The sequence below is a fragment of the Pseudochaenichthys georgianus genome, chromosome 5 (genome assembly GCF_902827115.2).
Source record: "Pseudochaenichthys georgianus chromosome 5, fPseGeo1.2, whole genome shotgun sequence".
Classification (NCBI taxonomy): Eukaryota; Metazoa; Chordata; class Actinopteri; order Perciformes; family Channichthyidae; genus Pseudochaenichthys; species Pseudochaenichthys georgianus.
Window position 1 is genome coordinate 8,319,786 of NC_047507.1, and position 22,649 is coordinate 8,342,434.

General features: G+C 42.0%; 3 protein-coding genes across 7 annotated transcripts; all 3 read right to left on the minus strand.

Annotated features, from left to right (window-relative positions):
* Positions 1–826: 826 nt before the first annotated feature.
* Positions 827–7,144, minus strand: LOC117447260 (lipid transferase CIDEC-like). Of its 5 annotated transcripts, none has more exons than XM_071203067.1 (7): positions 7,038–7,144; positions 5,777–5,953; positions 5,171–5,239; positions 4,933–5,086; positions 3,986–4,135; positions 3,205–3,395; positions 827–2,573 (listed from the first exon to the last, which is right to left on the minus strand). In XM_071203067.1, exons 3-7 carry the CDS (start codon positions 5,221–5,223, stop codon positions 2,174–2,176), a joined length of 948 nt encoding a protein of 315 aa, XP_071059168.1. In that variant the 5' UTR covers positions 5,224–5,239; positions 5,777–5,953; positions 7,038–7,144; the 3' UTR covers positions 827–2,173. The 5 variants fall into 5 exon arrangements, with proteins under 5 accessions (XP_071059168.1, XP_033939837.1, XP_033939840.1 ...); XM_034083946.2 differs by having other exon boundaries at positions 5,777–5,964; positions 7,038–7,131; XM_034083949.2 differs by lacking the exon at positions 5,777–5,953 and having other exon boundaries at positions 7,038–7,129.
* A 1,992-nt stretch (positions 7,145–9,136) lies between these two features.
* Positions 9,137–11,300, minus strand: LOC117447261 (urocortin-3-like). The gene is made up of 2 exons (XM_034083950.2): positions 11,155–11,300; positions 9,137–9,773 (listed from the first exon to the last, which is right to left on the minus strand). The coding sequence occupies exon 2, from the start codon at positions 9,768–9,770 to the stop codon at positions 9,390–9,392; it is 381 nt and encodes a 126-aa protein (XP_033939841.1). The 5' UTR covers positions 9,771–9,773; positions 11,155–11,300; the 3' UTR covers positions 9,137–9,389.
* A 3,104-nt stretch (positions 11,301–14,404) lies between these two features.
* On the minus strand, positions 14,405–22,358 carry uqcrc1 (ubiquinol-cytochrome c reductase core protein 1). Its single transcript, XM_034083906.2, has 13 exons — positions 22,234–22,358; positions 20,720–20,860; positions 20,515–20,601; positions 18,521–18,650; positions 17,725–17,923; positions 17,140–17,219; positions 16,947–17,062; positions 16,684–16,827; positions 15,988–16,148; positions 15,794–15,879; positions 15,154–15,242; positions 14,960–15,035; positions 14,405–14,871 (listed from the first exon to the last, which is right to left on the minus strand). The coding sequence occupies exons 1-13, from the start codon at positions 22,294–22,296 to the stop codon at positions 14,807–14,809; spliced, it is 1,437 nt and encodes a 478-aa protein (XP_033939797.1). The 5' UTR covers positions 22,297–22,358; the 3' UTR covers positions 14,405–14,806.
* Positions 22,359–22,649: the final 291 nt, after the last annotated feature.

Here is a 22,649-nt window from a genome sequence, read left to right on the forward strand (position 1 = left end):
CGGTTATATTATAGAAAAAAAAGAGACAAAATAAATATAACACCAGGTTTGTAGCCCACATTCACACTCCATCTGTTGACCTGCTGAATATTAACCTCAGACATGTATCTTCAGGTATTATCAGACAGCCAATTCAGTTCAAAACCCGTCCAAAGCTGCCCCCGTTCACATCCAGATAGCAAAAGGGAACGATCTGCCACCAGCTGAAGCCATCATCTCTCTTTTCTCTGGGTATAATGGCTTGTTTCCGTCCCTCGCCCCCTGCAGCTGGTTTCTCTTCCTCTGCTTTTCTGAGGCAGGCTGCAGCTGACAGGACGGTGCAGGCCGGGGGACAATTAGGGGAACGTGGGAGGGACAGCTGGACCTGTTGCCAATTACACAGACTTCAAACAGGAGTCACACACACAAAGCCAGCTAATGGGCTAACTCTGCACATACACTATAGGCCCATTTGTAGACCTACTGTATGTATATTTAAACGGACATTCTGCAAGGGGAAGTTTAAAGAGGTGTGTTTTATAGGATTGTGTGCATGTTAATGGTCTGCAAAGGCTAAAATCCCAAAGTTCCCCTGCCTGAAACTCCTCCATTGGACTCCTTGGATTTCTTCCGTATCATAATGACATCCATATGCAAGACTCGCACTTCTATTGGCTAGGGCTACAACACATTGTACGTGATAGGCTAAGGGGCGGCACATCTTTAAGCGATTGAGCAATCACAACAGAGCCGGCCAGCTAACCAATCAGAGCAGACTGGGCTCTGGTTTCAGACAGAGGGTGAAAAGAGGTGCTGCAGCACAGGCAGTATGCGAAAAACAAAGACCTTTTTGAACAATATCAAATCAAGTTTTATTTATATAGCACATTTTTTTAACGATTTTTGGTCGAGCCAAAGTGCTGTACACGTAATAAAAACACTTTATTGCGATAGCAAACAGAAGACAATCAATTACAACAGCAAATATAAAAATCAAAACGCAGGGAATATCAGGAGTCGTGCTCCGCTCTGACTAGAAGGCCAGAGAGAAGAGGTGAGTCTTTAGTCTATATTTAAAAACCCCTAGTGTCTGGGCCGACCTCACATGGAGGGGCAGAGTGTTCCAGAGCCTGGGGCCAGCTGCTGCGAAGGCTCGGTGCCCTCGGGTTTTGAGCCTGGTCTTGGGCACTACCAGCAGCAGCTGATCAGCGGATCTTAAGGCTCTGGCTGGGGTGTAGCGATGGAGGAGTTCTGCTACAAGCCGGAGCCAGCCCATTTAGGGCTTTGAAAACAAATACAATAAGTTTAAAATAAATTCTGAACCGGAATGGAAGCCAGTGCAGTGAGGCCAGAATTGGGGTGATGTGGTGACGCTTTTCATGGCCAGTTAGAAGACGTGCAGCTGCGTTCTGCACTAGCTGCAGGCGTCTAATCGAGGCCTGGTCCATACCCACATACAGAGCGTTGCAGTAATCCAACCTCGTGGTAACAAAGGCGTTAATAACCCTTTCTAGGTCTTTAAAAGATAAAAACGACTTGCCAATAGAAGCAGGTCTCGACTACGGTGCTGACCTGCTTATCAAATGTAAAAGCGCTATTGAAGGTCACTCCAAGGTTCGTGACAGAGGGGAGGATGCTTTTATTGAGGGAGCCCAGAATATCAACCGGAGAGGCTGGAGGTTGGGTCCAAAAAAGATGACCTCGGTCTTGCTCTCATTGAGGGTGAGGATATGTTGGCTCAGCCAGGATTTTATCTCTGTCAAGCAGTCCATCAACTGCTGTAGTGAGTTGACACTTGAATTGAGAGGCAGATAGCTCTGCACATCGTCAGCGTAACAATGGAAGGGGATGTTGTGTTTTGTGAGAATTGAACCGAGCATGTAAACATGTCACAGAGGCACAACACACAAATATGAACCTGAAAAAGAGCAGAATATGTCTTTTTAGAAACAGTTGTACTTTTATTTATTCATTAGGAAAAAGCTACATAAGTGAGTAAACGTGCTTTCTGTCAAATAAAATGTGGTATCAGCGTGTACATAAAGTGCAGAAAAATGTAACAGAGTAAGAAAGTGACAGTGAGACTGATGCAATGTCCGCAAACTGGGACATGAACATGTAGAGATCCCTATCTGTGACCATCTCCATGGTGTCCTACGTCTCATAGTGGACCATTGTCAGCTTCAGTTCTTCATCAGTATGTGATCCTCGCCAGCAGCATGCTCTGCAGCTGCCTGATCCGGCTCGCCTGCGGCAGCTCGATCCGGCTCTCCTGCGGCAGCTCGATCCGGCTCTCCTGCGGCAGCTCGATCCGGCTCGCCTGCGGCAGCTCGATCCGGCTCTCCTGCCGCAGCTCGATCCGGCTCTCCTGTGGCAGCTTGATCCGGCTCTCCTGTGGCAGCTTGATCCGGCTCTCCTGTGGCAGCTTGATCCGGCTCTCCTGTGGCAGCTCGATCCGGCTCTCCTGCGGCAGCTCCAGCCTCCTCGCCGCCCGCTCGTCCTCCTCCAGCAGCTGCTGCTCGATGTAGCCGGAGGAGCCCAGCAGGATGTGTCCCGTGGCCTGCATGGTGAAGATGGCCCATCGCAGAACCTCCCTGGAAGCACAGACACAGAAACAGAGAGTGGGCATGGGTTGAGTAATGGGCAATACGCACAAACTGAGACGATCTCTTTTGGACACAATCTAATGAAACAATCATCTAAAGAAACAAAACCCTTATACTGCAATGTGAGCACAAAAGCCCAATGTTTGCCATGTCTGCAAAATGTAATCGTCTCCGACAGGAAGCTCCATGCCAAAACTGAAAACCAGCAGATCTCAGCAACGATGACATAACTCCTCCCTAAATTAATCTCGGTAAAGCCTTTGTTCTTCAGCAAACTGATCTTTTCAACCCCGCCACCCACGCAGGTATACACATTAAAATATGAATTTAGACTTGATGTTAGTGGCTGTGTACAGAGCACTGCGACTGGTGGTAATATGTCAGAAAGGATGCTGATACATTAAGCAGGAAAACAATGGGTGGTTGCAAATGTGATAATCTGCTTGGTATTTTATGGATTATCACCTCATTAAAATGAATACATTATCCCCCCCTAACTATTGCTAGTGATCCAAATAGCAGTTCAGTGAAACATAGATATGCTTTGAAGAACAACAAACACAATTATATAACAACTCATCACAAAAAGCAGAGATATTTGGATGACGGTTTCACTCACTTCAGCATGTGTTTGGCATTGTGACAGCGCAGGTCGTAGGACAGAGAATAGACTCCGTACATGGTTGCTTTCACGTTCAGGCAGCCGATGAAATCCTTGGGGTTGTTTTTGTAGAGGTCAAAAGTCAACTTGACCACATCTTTCCGCTGCTGTGGCCTGAGCTCACTCAGCTGGTCTTTGGAGGGGCTGTTCTGCGGGGCGACAGGGACGGGTCAATAGGGAACAGACAAGTTCTGTTGACGTTATTTCAGACACGGCAGACTGAAGCAGCTCCTGCCGACGATGATGATGGGATAGGAACATGACAATGAAGCAAGGTCAATGTGAGGTGACGGGAATAAACAGGTAGCGGGGGATGCAAATCACTGCATTTAGTTGGAAATTAATGTATTGTCCGCACACACAATTCAAATTTGATGACGTCTGATTAATATTCGACCTTAGCTTTCCCTCAAAATAATGAATGGAAAAGACGAATGTGTTCGCCCTGTGCACAATAACTGACATATTACTCCCCTATTCAGTCGGAAGGGGACAATATTTGCTGATTTAATTTAACTTATTATTCAACGTGTTATTCTTTAGTCTACAGACGTTTTGTGCTTTCCATATTCATGTTAGCTGCATACAATATATGTATTTCGATCACGACATCAATGAACCCCTGGCATAACCAGCACTGCACAAAAGATGGAAATCAATTTGTGGAGCATCGCACTGAGCAGCTGATCCACAGTGTCCCCCAGTGGTGGGATGGGAAAGATGTGAAACACCAACATACCGGAGGTGGGGTCCACTTGCATTCCTTCTCCAGCACCATGAGGACGGCGTTTTCAGGCAGCGTCTGGAAGTACTCCTCTGTGTCCACCCCTGTGCCGTCTTCATCCAGCACCAGGGCGCCGACACACGCGACATTCAACGAGTCGCTGACCTGAGCAGAGGTGGAAGAAGTATTTAGAATCTTTGCTAAAAGGAAAATACTAATACTACACTGTGAAAATACTCTACTACAAGTCCTGCATTACACTTTACATAGGCAGGAGTTTTTAACATATGATCTGCGCAGTAAGATATTCCCCGTCAGGGTTTTAGGTGATGGTTTTGGATTACTTGAAACTGTGGGTGTTTTAAAATATTTTGACATGCTGTTGGGTAGTTTAATCTTCAGCAATTATTCATATCGTATAACTTCATCGTATGTTCATAGTGTTGCTGCCCTCTGAGAACCATGTAACTCTAAATGGTAAAACTTTCATTTGTTTCCAAAAAAGAAAATGTCTGTTTTCCTACTTGTCCAAAGAGGGTTTGAAAAAGTTTATTTTCCATTTTATTTATTTTACTGCACAGCACATACATGAACACAAGGGAACACACATAATTCAAATGCCCACGTCTTGAGATACATGGTTCTAGCTTGACAGGAAGTGAATGTAAAAGTGTAATCTGAAAACCATTTTAACACAAATTTAAGTTAAAAGAACAATATTTAAGAAATATAGTGGACTACAATTATAAAGTTGTATACAATGAAAATACTCTAATTTTTGTAATTTCCTTAGGTACAGTACTTGAGTAAATGAACAGAGATACATTCCTAAGGTGTTAGTTAAACACTCGAAAAAAGTGTTGAACACCAGTTGTAAAATCTGCTGCTTAACACAGAGGCCACCACTTCTCCTAAATATGTATATAGAATACATCCACGCTATAATATCAAAATTCCCTTACCTTGTTAATCAGGTCTTCTAGCGTGTCGGCCATGATGCCCTTCTTCATGCTGCGGTCGGCATTTGAGACCCTGAAGGGCTTTGGCCGGGGAGCTCGACCCGCCAGGAGCTGCTGAGTCATGGAGGCTCCGGCTGAGAGGCCGGCTGTCACAGAACTGAGAAAAAAATAAAGACAAAACCTTATTATTAACTATTAACGTGTTTACTATCCTATCCCCGCCATGAAGTAGGGCTCTTACCTGGAGAGGGAAGATGGAGTCGGCAGGGTGAGCATCTTCATGGCGTAATCCATCTGAGATCACCTCCACCTGTGATTGGAGGTACAGTAGCAGCAGGTTTTAGCCTTTAACTGCAGGTTCACATCATCAGGTTCAACATTACTAACAGGCTTCACAGAGGGAGCTAGTAGTGGCTTAAAATGTCAACTGCAGCTTGAGAATATAAACAAGCATATAAAGTCAATTATGGTACAAGATGAATAATGTATTGCCTAAGTCTCCATGTCAATATAAGGGCAGCAAGATTTATTTCTGTGGATTATGTTTTCAATTTATCAAGAAAATAATTCAGAAAATGTGTAAAAATGATCAGTGTTTTATAAAAAGGCAAGATGACATGTTTAAAATGGTTAGTCTATAAATAGATATATTCATTTGACTTTCAACGAGGAGTAAAGACAACATATGTTAACATTTGAGAACCAGAGATAAAAAAATTATCAAAATTATCAAACTCAAGTTTACATTTGATATAACTCACGTTGTACACACGGTAATGATCTGCTTAAAAGAAACAAAATCCACAACATATAACAAATAATCTCCTTGTTGTAGAAATGAGCTGACCGTGTTTGAGTATAATCCTTATAGGGTCGATCCTGAAGTTCTGCTTTCTCCAACAAACCTCTCCAACACTCTTCTCTTGTTCCTCTTTCTTGCTCCACTTGGTTGTTGAACTTTGTGCTATTGACTGTCGCAAGCTTTATTGAGTAATTCTCCATGAACACTCCCACTGATCTTACCCTATAAAAAAACTTGGATTCCAGTTTGTTATATTAAGAAACAGTTACATTAATTGATCCTCTTACAATAACCGTGATCACTTGAACTCATTTCTATTACATTAAAAGTCACTCAGGGTAGAGGTCATGTTTGTTTAGTGGCTCTTGAGGTGAGCAGATTTTTTACATTAGGACGTTGTGGGCAAAATGTTCGTTTCCAACTATATGTTCCAATAAATCTGATTTGAATGGGTTTTTTATTTCTTTATCATTAGTTGTATGGTAAAACTATAAATGGTCGCAAATACAAGAAAAAGCCCATTGTAAAGTCCATTCATAATGCTAAAATACATGTATTTGCGATACTAAAGCATGTTTAAATTCACATTATTCCAAAGGTGAACACTGATAGTTTTTGTAATATATACCTACTCAAATTTACATTTCTTAAATCACTTTGAGAACACTTTTCACCCTTTGTATGTCATAGGTCACGGAGAATATGTGACATAGGCTAATGTAATCTCTTGGAAATTTCCCAAATGAGGTCATCGTTCATGCGCTATCTTGCACATTGGTCTATGTATCCGGTTATAGAGAGAATGGGTGTAGTTACAGTGTTATCACTTCTTCTTACACAACTAAAGCTCACTCTGAGATCTGAGGTGTGCACTACTATTAAAACCCAGTGACTGATGTGAAAAATGACGCAACAGGAACTCGCCAAAGTACAATCTTAAATCTACTGAGTAGACATTACGGTTAAGCATATTGTTGGCCTACTGGAAAATATAATCTTCTATTCGTGTTTACTAGCCTACCTCGGTGCGAGTAATAGGCTACGTGTAACAAAACACTCAGCCTATTGTTTTCTAAAATGATTAACATTCAGATAGACTGAGGTAGAACATTAAGATTGTACAACCACTTAAACAGGAAATAGGAGAAACTGGTCACCTTCCACCTCCATAGCATACATTTGTAGCCTGACATGAATGCACTGGTCTTTATTAAATGTGTGCACTAGCCTGTGTATGACAAAAATAAAACGCAGTAAAATACACTGTGACAAAGAATGGGGTTACAGAGAACAGATTCAGACTTACTGTTCTCTTGAGTGATCCTGCTGTCACATACAGACATAAACCGGTCACTGCCTCACCGTTCATTAACAACACCTGGATTGGACTGATTAGAGACGTCGATTAGAGACTGGAGTAAGCGCCATTTTGGCTCCTTTATATTTCTCCCCCTCTGTTTGAATGGCTGCTGAGCATTTGGAGAGCAGTCTGTCCAGGAAGTAAGGGGAACAACTACATGTATTAGACGATGTGAGGAGCCGTTTTTACAGAGCTGTAAACTAGTATTGGCCATAGTTAATTTCTGTAAATAATATGATGTGGAAGGGGAGAACCAATGAGGACATCGTGTGGACAAACGATGCACCGCTTCAGGACCAAGGCAGGCCCACTGATGTGTAACCCCATTTTATGTAAGTAAACTCTACCTTCAGTTATCTAATGTTCACAGGCAGGCTCTCTTTGATATTATAAAGTATATAAGTAAATATTCTATGACAAATGGGCACAACACCATATTTAGCTGATATAACAAGTACTATTGTGGCAGGTCTTTCTCTCATACAATGATTTATTTAAATAAGTATTCCAATACCTGCACAAGAATATAGCATAATATCAAATGGGAAGCAAGGTTTTTGACCGATGTTCAGTTAAATAGCATCAACTTAAATGATAGTATATGTAATAATAACATATTTTTAGACACATTGCTCTGCAACTACTCGTAGGAAACACTGTTGAACTACCAATGTATGGACATTAATTGGGAATTAATTTGGGCTTCAAAATAAATATAATATGATTTTTTTTTATGACATACTATACTTGAAATAATATATAGTGTGACATTCTAAACTGACTTTTTATTGACAAATGTACTTAGCTGTTTGTGACACAAGCTGCACTTTTAAGTGATATTATTTCACTTATTTTATGTATTGCTGAGTAGCTAGAACAACACATTGATTCACATTGACAAAACACATTAACTGTAAAGGAGCAATATAGTGGGAAGTAGAAACGGAAAGTGATGTCTCAAAATTGTAAAGTACAATATGTATTTCTTGTATAGAAATACACTTGCCAAGGGTTATTTGTGAAACAACTTCTAAACCCAAAGTGAAATGAGCATTGTGGTTCCTCGGAGTAATGCAGTCATTACATAAAAGCCTCCATATGTAGCCTTGAGTTGTTTTGATAACTGCCTTTTATTAAGATGAGTGGAGTTTTTATTTTAATTTTATTGAGAATACAGCATTTTGCGACTGTATTTTTAATAAACAGAATGTCTCTTAGAAATTGCACTTTCCTTAATTGCCAGTGATGACGCTTAAGAATTAAGAAAAAGCTTAAGGAAAAACCATTTTGCCTTTCTTAACTAGATGAATGTTAAAATGATTGAATGGCAACAGGGACACAAGTTTCCCTTGACGATATGACAGCAGCTGCAGCAACAACACACTGCTAATGTCGGAATAATTGCTGGATAACGTGTTTATTTGAAAGGGTTGGAGAGTTTCTGTGCTACCCAGTAGTGGCCTTAAGTGCTGCATCATATCATAAACTATATTGTAATATGTGCAATGAGGTCGCTTTAGCTGTTATAAAACGAAAGCTACGACAACCTGAAGTTAAACAAGAAATAATTCAAGGTCATGACGAGACGAGCAGCTTATCTCTGTTGCTTCATATTTCATGCTCATTGCGGGAGCACAGATGAGTCATGCCACAGATATTAGTGTAATGTCGAGCAGATAATGCATCAGACTTAAAATAGAATGTATTGAGTAGTGAACAAAGGTCTTTAGAAAGGGTCTGTTCTTCTCCCAGAGGTCAATATCCTGCCCGTGCCTTTGTCCCGTTATCACACATCGGAGGCGGCTGCGGGTGACGCAAGCTCATTTAGCCCAGAGCCATTCATTTGTGCTTCATGCGTTTGCTGATGCTTGTAATCATGCGTGTGCCGACATCAATGCAGAGTGAAATGAATTAGACTTGGGCAAAAAAATAATTTTTTTTATCTCATTGGATTTAATTGAACAAACTTTTCTTTGAATTCAAGATTACACATGGACACACAAGAAACCTCATCACAGTTTCTGAGGCCAGCTTCATGCTTCTCTGTTTGCAGTTCGTTTTCTACAGAATTATTTCTACTTTCTTCTCTTTAAATTCAGGTGGCGAATATAATCAGATAATACAAGTATAAAAGTAAAGCAGATCTAAGCTCTAAAGGACAGATACTGACCATAATGACTGATTTCCCCTGAACTAACACTGTTTCTAAGCGGGTGTCGGTGCCACGATGTAAGAGGCTAACTCCTCTGAGGTTTGTCCTTGGAGCCCCTGAAGGCTCCCAGGGGCCCCGGGCGCTTCTTATTTCCTCTTGCCTATCCGTGCCATCAGTTCTGCATTAGCTGCCGCCTTGGTCCTCATGTCCTGGTTCTTGGCCAGGCCTATGAGGACGCTGAGGATGCTGGTGGGCACGTCGAGGGAGAGGGCGAAGCGGGACCCCTGCTGGGCTCTCTTCGGCACCTGGGAGGCCGGGCGAGGGGCTCGTTCTCGACGGAGCACCGTGTGGCGCTCTGATCGGAGCAATGCGTTCAACACCCCGCTGCGGTTGAGGATGTCGACGGCCAGCACATCCCTCTGTGTGTCTTCATCGAGTTTAGCGAGAGAGGAAGTGCCGCTCCTCTGGCTCTGGACACACCACGGCAGCAGCAGAGCCAGGCAGAAACACACACTCACACTCCTCATGGTCTGCAGGGAGGGAAGAAGAACCGATCAGCTATTGGCTCACAATTACATAACTGCACCCTGCATGTCTTCTGCGGCTGATGGCATGCAGCAGGAACTGGGCAATCATTTCAACAAGAAACATCTGGAAACAGCCATCCTTTGCAGATTATATATCACATTTAACTCTCCATTAAAAAAGGCAGGCTGGTGGACTTATAACTGGACTTTTCTTCACTGTTCATTTTACATTTGATTAATATGCCATTCTTTGTGTACTTATTGTAAATAATATCCTGCTTTTAAATGATGTTAGCCGTCATTTGGCCCTTCAGAGTGTTTATTTGTCTACAGATTGTTACCTTTCACCGTCAGCTTGTATATATTTTACTTTTTAGTTCTGTTTTATTTTCTATTTTAAGATGTTCATGTTTGTTTATTATTTACTCTTTTTATTTTTCAAAACTATTTCCCAATTTGGGATCAATAAAGTATATCTTATCTTATCTTAGTTGGGACAGGAGGTTTTTACATGGGGATACAGAGTGTAATGCAACCATAGGATGACATTCCTAATCATTTGTAATTGTAATATCAAGATGTTGTCATCCACAGAAACACACTGGACGCTGCACTAGGTCAGAAACCAGAGGAGACTGTGAGGTCCACCGCAGACGGACCACTTTTGGACAAAATGTCCTCTCCATTAAAGGCAGCTCTCTCTGGAATAGCCTCCCAACTGAGACACGGGATTGTCCCTCTCTCAATAGCTTCAGAGGTCAACTCAGAGAATGGTTGAGAAACAAACAGACGTGCAATCACCGCTAAATGCACTTGAACACTGCAGGGGAATCTCCTCTTGCACTCGATGTACAGTAGCTCTTGTATCCTCTCTTGCACTTTGTATGTCGTTGCTGCTATATTGTATTACCATGTGGGAAATACTTGTGTATGCTGCTCTTGCTCTTTTGCGCCTTTTGCATATCATGTATTTTGTTTTTGCAATGTTTGTAAAATGTAAACTTCTTAAATATTTTATGTGAGGGACTGCGGATGGAAATGAGCTCAAAGCTAAATCTGGCACTGTTACGCTTGACACATTTTAATGTTTTACGTGTTCATCACTGTGCATTGTCCCCGCCAAATAAACGATTAAATAAATAAAATTGTCCATGCGAGAAAAAAAAAGATTACTGATACCCATTTAGCAATACTTGGCATGTTTGAAATCTTCAAAAAGGTATTAAAAGCAACATTTTCTGTTTACATTTAAAGACTCTCAGAACTACTTTTGCTTTAAGTTATCAATATGTTTTACATCTTTCTAATAATAAATCAGCCAATGTTCTGAAATATGGATAAACATTAGAAAGCATCAAGTGTCATAATCCCATTCAGTACTTACTCAGTGTCACCTGCGTGAAAAGTTGGTATCTTGTCAAAAAAGGCACTTCTCCTTCTTCTGGTCTAAAGCAAGACTTCTGTATTGATCTGTTGTCTGCTCCTCAGATATCTTCTCCCTCCAGCTTCTTCTTCTTCTTCTTCTTCTTCTTCTTCTTCTTCTTCTTCAGCGACAGGAGGATGTGCCACGGAGTCAGATGTTCAACTGAACTTCTGCCCGCTCGTCCACGACTTGGTCTTTATCTACGTCTGTCTTCTCCGTGACACTGCCCCTTCCCTTCATTTGTATCTCTTACATCTCAACACCCCGTCACCCTCCCCTCATTTCATCTCATTTCCTCTGCACTCATTGCAATCTTTCTAAAAATAACATGATGGTAATCACAATAGTTTGCCTTGAATGAATTGGATAGTTGCCCCAGTCTGCAGTCAAAGCACAAGTGAAACCCAGCGTCTCGGTTCAAAGTTAAGTACCAACGCTGCAAAAACACCTATCCCTTTCTTATCGTGGTGATATGAGTCATTGTCACTAATATGCCTAATGTTTTATCCCATTACCAATTTAAAAATCTTTGTAGTTCCTGTTGTGTGTAATTGTAATAAACATTCAGATGTATTTCATAAGTATCTCTGTCAGGTTGTGTTTTTTCTGATATGGAAAGTGAATGATAGTTACGAAGATCGATTGTTTACAAAGTCAAACATCACATATTATTCCAATTACACCTGATATCCTGCAGCAGCTGGACCTTTCCCTGTAACCTGTTCAATCAAACATGTTCTGATGAATTAGTGAGACGACAGAAACATCTCCTGCACCTTAAATCAGTTATTAAGTGGTGAAGATTTGTCTACGTCACAAACTTAGTCCAAAAAAAAAATAGTTCTGCATGAAAGAGCAGGCCCCCAAATTCAATGATGCAATTCTAGAATTAGTTACAATTAGTTAAGGAAGGCAATTGCATTTCCTAACATTTGATTTATGTGTTTCATAATAGTTAATAATGAAAGGAACTGCAAATCTGCTCCTTTGGATCCAATTTTAAAATTATAGGCTGGAATAAAGATGCAAACATCAGTATCAGTTCTTTGTACTGACTTTGTGTTACGACAGCCCAGTTATATATACATACATAGTTACATGTGTGTCCTTGTGTGGCACCTTAAATAATACGGAAATGTTCAATCAAAAATACTGAACACTGTGCATTGTTGCTACTTAAAGGAACATCATGTATGAGTACACAAAGGTCTATTTCAAGCCCACAGAAGAGGAAGGGGTGGTAAGATGGGAGCAGTGGAGCTCTCTGGAGAAGGAGCAGGAAGAGGCTGTCAGGCCAAGGAGGGACTCAGACAAGACAAAGGTTTCCTGGGTCACCTCCTGTCCGGACATCAAGGGACTAATCCTCATCTGACTAATGATGGAAATATTACAAGTGCAGCCTGATTACGATAGCTGGGCCCTCAGGGGCCTTCAGGATTACAAACCGTCTCAAATACCCTCAAATAAACAAACATGGGTCACACAAATGTCAGCCAGCAGCACACATAATCATATATATACATGTTGTATTGCATTGTTGTCACAGATACTGGGTGACGCAGTATGTACACTCACAATAAGATTATGTCATCTCTATGCTTCAAGATCAAACATATATAGCAATGTATACTCTATATCAGTGGTTCTCAACTGCTCAGGCCTCGGGACCCACTTTTTCCTTTGTCAATAAATCACGACCCGACATTTTGAACCACTCAAATCTATTCAACACAAAATCGTGCTGTAATATATAAGCTTTTTAGCATACAATATTAATTAAAGTGAAGTACAGTGCATATATCCCTTAACAGAACAAAAGTATTCTTTTAAAAATGAGATGATGAAATCAAAGCTGAACTGTATAACATAAAAAGGCACACATGCTGAAAACCCAACCCCAGAAGGGGGGTCTAGGGGGATTCTTAGATCAACGGACATGTTAGTATTTTTAGAAATACTAACATATAAACTACGCATTCTGGTACACACTGAGAATAAAATAAAAAAATCTATTACAACCCGACATAATACTATTGTGTGCCATTGTTTGTGTTTCACTTTCACGTTCTGACAGCTGCATTTGCTGCTCCTCACAGAGAGAAGAGTAAAGAGGAGATAGTCTGTGTGACTTACTTTAAATTGTGGGTAAGGGTAGATAGCCCCCATTGTTCTGTGACCTGTCAGTCATCAGACCGGGGGTCATATTTCATTTTGTGTTCATTTTTATCTGAAGTTGTACCCATGGTTGGATAAAGAGTAGTTCTACCGCAAAGTTATTCTCCGTGGGGACTTCCGGCAACAATCTTGACAGAAGTTTTCCAAACAGTTGATGGTCTCCGGTAATTCCAGTCCAACGCAGACTGCATGCACAGCGTTAGAAAATCGGTCCTTTATATATAGTCTATGGTCGCGACCCACCAGTTGAGAACCACTGCTCTATCACAGGATATAGATCAGTGATAAACAGACAGAACATGGGGGAAATGAAAGGATGACAAATGTGACATTAGCGGTCAATCTAAGACGCAGGGATGCTTGTTTCCAAGAAATCTGAAGACGTGCAGTTTCAGAACAGTATTTTTGTTAGATGGTTACATTGACCTAAAATCTTTTTTTTGTCATCCTTTCATTGTTCCCATATTCTGTCTGTTGATTATATACCTGGTTTATCAGTTGAGTTTAGTATTCATGCCTTTGTCAACAGTAATACACTAAGACTCATTACCTAACTCTAATTCAGACATTAGTTCTGAATACACACATGCATTTTTGTTAGGGAGACCTGTCAGAGTGAAGAGGCTGCAAGGTTTTCTGGCACCAGGGAGCAAAGCCTATCCAGTCCAGGAGCAGAACCACGAACCCTTCAGTTTCATGCATAGTACCGATAGATTGCTCTACTGCCTATGTATCAACCCCGTCTATATTCAATTCAAATTATCAATATTTAACAACATGTACATTCTCCACAGTCGATTGTCTGTTCTCCCCTCCCCCTCTCCTCTCAGAGTGGCATACTTGGTACACAAATGTATTTTTAAGAGTGAAATATTTCTTTACCCAAACTGAGCAATAACCAGAACATATTGCTGTTGACTTACACACAACAGCGTGCTTTGTAAACGTGTGTATAGAATAGATGCAAGTTAAATGTACTGCAAACCTGTATATTTACAATACTATATTTCTGTACACGAGACAAACCACAGGTAAATCTTTTACAGTATTTTTATTTTGTCGGAATGACAGCTTCTGTTATGTACAATAGAGGACAGAAACAAATGTTACAGAAATTATAAATATACTCTTGCTCCAGACTTGCTGTGTTCAGGCCGTGTCTATTCAAGTCTGCTCTCTCTCTCTCCGCAAGTCAGTACCAGGTAATGAGGAACTGGACAATCAAGAGGTAACTGATGTGTGATTTCAATACTCGCATGCTGCCCTCCTAACTAAGAGTGATCAGTGGGCGGGATAAGAGCGAGGATGATGTGCTGTTGAGCCAACGAGTGGACAACCCTCAAGTGAAGTCTCTCTCGCAGTGATGGCGGAGGGAAGCGGGTTGAAGACGAAGATGAGGAGCAAACGTGTGACACTCGGAGCAACACAACAATGCTTTTTAAAACCTCAGCCAGTACATGGCACTGCGCACTCTGTTGTAGTCGGGAAGCTGCTCGCAGGGACCTGATGGAGAGAGGCAGGAGGGAGAGGTTAGAGACACAGCCTGGGCTCTGACTTTGATACAAGATGACTAAAAGCACAGAGAACTCACCGACAGCTACCACAGCGGGACACTTATCGTAGATGTATTTGCTGCAGACGTCACGCACCATCCGGGGGGTCACGGCCTGAAAGAAGAACAGTGGAGGAAGTCAGATCTCTTATCCTATAGATGGACTAGAAGCCACTTTGGAAAAGGCGCTGCTTCATGCAATCGTCTTTATTTCCTTCCAATGTGGGACTCACGTCGATGCGAGCGTCCCACTCTGCCAGAGGAACACGGCGCCCGTAGTTCAGGACGTGTCTGCCGATGTCGTCACAAATTGGTGTCGTTCCTAAAAGACAAGAGGGTGTGATTCTTCATTCATTCATCTCGTTTAGCTCATAGTAAAACATTTAAATAACAAATACACGTTGAGCAGGTTGTAAAGCCCATGATGGAAAAGAGCAAGGCGAAGTCTTAGTTCGCCTGCCCATTACTCCAAATAAATGCTGTACTTGTGGATTCGTATTATGAAAAAGTGAATGTGTGTTGCCCCAGACTTCACCACTGTAATTTAAATATGGCAAACCAATGAACAATACAGAATTCGCATTGACCTCGAGTACAGCACGTACTGCTTGGTTTAAAAACATTTTCTTAATATACTTTTTTTTTGGATTTAAAAGATTAGATTTGCTTTATGAGCTATCCGTGTTTATGAGCTATCCGTGTTTATGAGCTATCCGTGTTAATGCATCATACATTATAACACCCACAAATCTAAATGTTAGCATGCTTACTCCATCGAGACACAATGTCACGTTGTCTTTTTGTGTGTTGACTTGGGATTTGGAGGATTTAGTATGAATGTTTTTGTAAATGCCTGAGCAACATGTCACCCACCATTGAGCTGCCCCACCAGGCTGGCCTTCAGGGCGATCTTGCCTCTGGTCACATCACTCTCCGTCACTGTGGTGCACAGGTTCATCCTGTAGGGGGCAGCAAGTGGACGAAATGAGTTGAAATATGTACATTGTCCTATAATTAAAAGTAAAATAAGATTACAGTTTTGATGTTCTGCGAGTGTCTCTACTGACCAGGCGTTCTGGGACCAGTGCATCATATCTTCAATCTTGAGCTTGTCGGCGACAAAGTAGATGCCCAGCAGGCCGGTGTTGCTGTAGGACGAGTGGAAGGCCTGGAAGCTGTGGCACAGGTCCTCCTCCACGGCCAGGCGGGCCAGACGGCTGCTCAGGTGCTACAGGGAGAGGGAGGGGAGTTGATTTTAAAATACAATTTCTTGACGGTTTGACATTTAAATGCAAATTGGACCAGTTTGAAAATGTAAACAATTTATCAATGTTGCATTGGTTTGACTCAAGAACCTTTAGTTGTTCACTTCACACTTAAAACCTTTTTTTAGCACAATATATTTCTGGCTTCAAAAAGCTAATACACATTATAGGATTCAACCATAACCCAACATATAAAGATATATATAGAGATAGAGAGAGATAGAGAGAGATATGCATATACATGATTAAACCAATGTTCTAGCAGCTGCTTTATATTTCAGGTCTTGTTCCTCCCGAGATGTCCAGAGGCAGAGGTGAGACCCCCGACCCAGGTCACCAGGGAGGATCATAATCTACCCCTTTATAATGGCCACTCAAGGCACCATCAACCTCAAGTGGGCAAAGCTAAAAGGGGACACTGCTGGATACAATTCATCCGTGTCTTTTCTTAACTGCATTAACCACAATTCCAGCTTAACAAAAACCCATGTCACCAACCTTTCCACCGCCGTAGGTGAGGTCAAAGCTGCCGATGATGGAGTTGGCCACCATGAGAGTCACGATGTCCGGGCTGGAAGTATTGGCGCCTTCAACAGCGATGGCAACGTGACACAGAGGCAGAGCATCGTCACGCATACGGATCTGAGGAGATGGTCATGTTCAGTGATTTCTCCCACTTGGCACAGTTACACATTTGAAGGATGGTGAATAATAATAATAATGGTTATGTTGAATAGCAGAAGATCATGTTCTCAACACACCTCACTGCCTGAGAATCTGCAGGGGGCCAGCACGGGGATGGCATCGTCCTCGTATTCGAACGAGACACCGCTGAAGTGAGATTTGGCCAAACCGACCAGCTCCTCGTGGTTCACACCTGAAGAGGAAGCATGCTACATTAACATAGTAGCAGGGTGCCCCCTCACAGTGTGTGTTAGGATGAGGAGGACGTACCTCCAGCAGCTGACAGCACCATGCGGGGGGCTTTGTAGTGGCTGCTGATGTAGTCCACCAAGTCCTCACGGGTCAGAGTCCTGGGAGAGTTCAATAATTGTTACACAATGGTGCGCACTTTAATATAACACGGGATAGATGTACTGCAAGGAAATTAAGGATGACTAACTAACCATCATTAGCATCATCACATCACGGCAGTTTTTACAGCAGTGCGTCTGATGAAAGATATTCTGAGAGTGTGACTGATATTTAAAGTGGACTTATTACGCATTAGGGGTCTGTAGTGTGTAATAGGTGTTTGTGTGTAAACGGTCTGCAAAGGCTGCAACGTTCCGCCCAGAACGAGTTTCTCCCCCCCCCCCGTCTGAGTGAGATCACTATGTAACACTTGTGCTTCTATTGGTTAGCGCTAAGCAGTTGACTAATCACAACAGAGGGGCCAGCTAACCAATCAGAGGAGACCGGGCTCTGGTTTCAGACGGAGGGTGATATTACATTAAGCATGTAAACATGTCACAGTAGAGGAACCTACAAATGAGCACAACATGGCCGCTTTAACTGTGTGTTTGAGAATCCTCTTGCCTGGCATTGCTGGACGGTCCCAGCACGCTGTGTCCCAGAGGAGAGCCCTGGAAGGCGGTGGCGTGCAGCAGGTCCAGACAAACTTCCTGCAGGTTCCCCTCCACCTCCTCCAGCTCGCGCAGCACCACGCCTCTCTGCTGCTCGATGTCTGCCTCGTTCAGAGAGCAGCTCTGCACCACTTCGGCCAGCAGCTCCACGGCTGGAAACACAGAGGAATAACTATCTTAGTATGTATGCACTTACTTGTGAAGGTCTTACTAACTTGGACCCATAAGACCAGGAATTTATCAAACTAAAAGGAATACACTTTTTTTATAGAGCACTTTTCAAACATTGTTACACAGTGCTCTCAATAAAAACAGGACACATTGAAACACAAGAAACTACACACAAAATAAAACCGTGTAAAACAAAGAAGATGTAATGAAACCTATACATTCAATTATATTTGGGATTCTAGATCAGAGAATTAAATTCTTGACAACAATATCTACAATAGTCTTCTACGCAGAGACGGGTCTCCATTACTAAACCAATGTTCAAGCATCTTCTCTGAACTTCATTTCTTGTTCCTCCCGAGATGTCCAGAGGCAGAGGTGAGACCCCTGACCCAGGTCACCAGGGAGGATCATAATCTACCCCTTTATAATGGCCACTCAAGGCACTATCAACCTCAAGTGGGCAAAGCTAAAAGGGGACACTGCTGGATCCAATGAATTTACTTTCGGAGGTTTTAGTTTCAGCTTTTCTTTACTGCATAAACCCAAATCCCATCACGATCTGAAGTTCCTCCCACCTTTGGGCAGGTCTTTGGCGAGGGTCTTCATGTAGTATGCCGTGTGCTCGCGGGAGGTGTAGGCGCTCAGGTGGGCTCCCATAGACTCCACCTGCTGCTCCAGGGCCGTCTGAGGGTGATTCTTGGTTCCCTGGGGACCGAGACAAATGGTTATTAAAGGGGACTGTGTTATGGCTTTGTTTGGGTAAAGCGTGGAATACCTAGTGATGACACCATAAGACATTTTAGTTGACCATGAACTGACGTAAAAATAATCAAGATTGGTGATTTTGTTATCTTTTTGTCTTCATTTTGTTAGAGACCTAATTTCATGTTGTTAGTATCATGGATGCTCATTTAAATGACGTGATAGGTGGAAAAGAATATAATTGGTTCTCCAAATAGCTTTCTGACATGTTTTCTCTCTGGCAACGCGGCACTGATTTATTTAAATATAGCCTGTTATAAAACTGTTGAGTAGGCAATGTAACAAGAACAAGGTTAAATCATGTATAATGAACACATTATGCTTGTTTTTTTCATTCAGAAGTTAATATTCAGCGTGGAAACAGAGCTAGCGTTCCTGCCTCAGCTTCCGGACCATTCGAACACTTCAGTGTTTCCCCTAAGATTATTGCTTTGGGGGGGTGCTGCCTGACCGTGGGGGGGTGCTGGGGGGCTTGGGGGTGCTGCCTGACCGAAATCAGTGTTTCTTAGGGTCAAACACACTAAACTCAAAACTTATATAAATAAAAAATAAAATAAAAAAAATGTTTCCCAGAGGATCACACAGGCGAGATAATAGCGCAAGGTTTACAAGAGGCTCTCCTGTCATGGAACTTACCAGAGGCTCGTCAGGTGTGCATCACCACTGATAACGGGAGTAACATCGTCAAAGCTGTGAGCCTCAATAAGTGGAAAAGACTGCAATGTTTTGGCCACCGGCTGCACCTCGCAATTGGTGAGTAGGCTGTCTGTCTGCCTGTTTTATTTTTTTAATATCAGCGATGTTACAACCATACTTGTCAACCCTCCCGATTTTCGCGGGAGACTCCCGATTTCATTGCCCTCTCCCAGTTTCCTCCCGGGGTCATATTTCTCCCGCATTTCTGACATAATCAGATTTACTCAGGACTGTTTCCACTCGGACTTTAATACAGCTACACCATTGTTTGGTTTCCATGGTAGCGCGTCTCTTTAGTAGCGCGCGCAACTGAGGGCGAGTAAAATATATCACAGAAAACGGAACAAGAATCGACAACTCGACCCTCTGCTCACTCCTTTCCTGTAAAATACAGGTCCAGCCCACACCTATGCTCCATCAAGGGTGGTGCTACAGGCCGCAAGGCAGTGCACTTACAACTACAATAAGCATGTTAATGTTAATCTAGTACAGCTCCGGCGATTCACTAGCACCCCCCCCCCGCGGTGGTTTTTAAATGCTCCCGATCTTTTTGGCACAAAACCTGTAGATAAGCAGTTAGTACCGACTGCAGACATGACACACTCTTGCACAAAATTCAGCTATTTTTTTGTATATAGTTTTTGACCAAACCAGTTTGACATCATGCACTGGTTTGTTGATTTAAAAGAAAAGATGCAGATATAATTTAGAGACCATATCGCCCAGCCCTACATCAGCTCTCTTTTTTCCATGTTTTTCTACATGACATTAAACTCCGTCCTCAGATAGACACTTGAATTACCTCTACCCATCCCAGCGGATGGAAACACAGCTTTCACTTTCTATTTGTGAAACGTTTTAACATTGCCTTTATCATAATCGTTTATCTATCCCTGGAAACAATTCGTCTTTGGCATTGGGTCCATTAGTTTCTTAAGAGCGTCCTTGTGTGCATGCAGTTATTACAACTCTGTATTATGTATGAAGTATTTGTAAAAGCCTTCTATTTGGATACATGGATGTTAATTATGCAGATGTCAAAATAAAAATCAGCTTTGGCAAAGTATAAATATGATGAACCCTTAAGGTCATGAAGCCTAGAAATGTGTACCTTGAAAGCCATGTGCTCCAGGAAGAAGCCTGCTCCGTTGTTCCTCTCAGTCTCATAGCGACTACCAGCACTGATCCACAGTCCAACCTACGATAGGGAAGAAGAACAGGGAAATATTAATCTACAACAACACAAAGACATTTTTAATCAAACAGCCCAACCTCCTTAGTGGCTGTAAATAAATCCACTACATCTGTGTTCTTACGGTGCAGGTTGCATGTCCGGTCTCCTCGGAGGCAACCCTCAAACCGTTGTCCAGGGTAGTGAGGTGAGTTTCAGGGGCTCCCAGCAGGCTCTGGGCATAGCTGACTGAAGACTGTCCGCGCCTCAGAGACAGCAGGATGGGCTGCAGGGGTAAGACATCAGTCATTTTATAATCCTATACAATTCAAAAATAGTGTTCGGCATTGTTTTTATCTCAAATACATTTTTGAATGTTTTCATCGTCATAAAATATTTTTCACATGACTGCATGATTCATCTTCTTTTTATTATTCTTACCAAGCAAAGGAGGCCACGTTTCAAGTTAAAATGACAAAATGGAGCGTTTTAGAACTGTTATCTTGTATTGCAGTGTTCACCTTCACACAACCTATTCAATTACTAATACATGTAAAATGAACACCCTTTAAAAAAGGACTTCACATCAAGAATCTGAATTGTAGGCCTGTGTTTCCTGTTTCTACACACAAAGTGGCAAAAGCAAGCTCAATTAAGTAATTTGTCAACATGCCTAGGTCTGATCGTACTGAAAACGTAAAGACTATTCATCCATGTAAACAGAAAGCAATAGCAGAAAGGCTTGGTTTAGGACAACGTCTAACCTTAAAGCTAGCAGCTGACTTTGACACCCCTGCCCTCTTATGCTATCTGCCAATGACTAAAAATAGACAAAACCATAATATCTTTATAATAAGTTCAATTCAGGTGAACACATGTTAAAGCATCTAATGTAACGCATCCATCATTTTACACTCTACGGCAATGGGATGTCATTATATAATCATTTGCATTCCGGACTGAATATACAATAATTGGGATGTTTTTCTGAGAACATCTAGGATGAAGGTAGTTGCTAAATGCAGTATTTATAGAATGATAAGTAGTGCATGATTTAGGATGAATACAACACCCGGAATCACATTACTTTTTAAGTAGTTGCACAACCCAGTTCCACTAATATAAACATGATATGTGTCCCGTTGACAATTTCTTAAGGTTATTGTTCAGATTTGGCATACAATGACTTACAACAATCAAACATGTTGACAGTTGACATTCGTGCAGGATTGTCACTATCTTCACCTGCCTGTCCAAAGTCACAATGCTAATGCTGCTAGCCATGAAGCTTAGCTTTGGAAACTTAAAGAGGGCAAGCTAGGACAAGCGAGAAACGACACAGCTGATGACCTTGCGACAGACCGAAATGACGACCAGCTTTTCTGGATAACACGAATATAAATCGGATGGTATACATGGGATGTTTATTACAAGACGTGCTTTTAAGTTTGACAGATGACCTTGCGTTCACTGCTAGCTAACTAATGCTAACCGCTTCCCGTTCGCTGAACATCGGACAGCTAAGCTAGCCGGTTAGCATGCTAGCCTGTTAAGTAATCAGGCGGTTTACCGTCTTCGGTTACCATTAGCTTGGCGTTCAAACAAGTAGAGCATCGGTATAACGTTTAGATATTTCAAAGCCTTTAAAAGTGAACTTACATTTCGGGATTTGGCGAGGGCTCGACCCACGGTGCTCCCTACTCGGCACACGGACGCCGCCATTTCTCACTACGGTCACAGACGATAAGGGAGTCTGTTCTGTTGTCGTGGGTCTTCTTCGTCTTCGCTGTAAGATAAATGTGTGTCACCTGTTCAACTAAAATGGGTAGTATTGCCACCAACCGGTCATTATGTGGTATTGCATGTGACTTCAGTTCAGTATTGCTACTTTACTGTGTTTTTGACAACTAATTAGCAAGAAGATTTTGAGTTCGATTTTTTTAATCTAAAACTGTATTAAAAAGAATTATTATTAATACATAATCTGAACATTGATATTGTATATTCAATAGAGATACTCAATGTATACATCTTTCCTGTTGACATTTACATGTGCTGTTGTTTAGTTTTTTTAG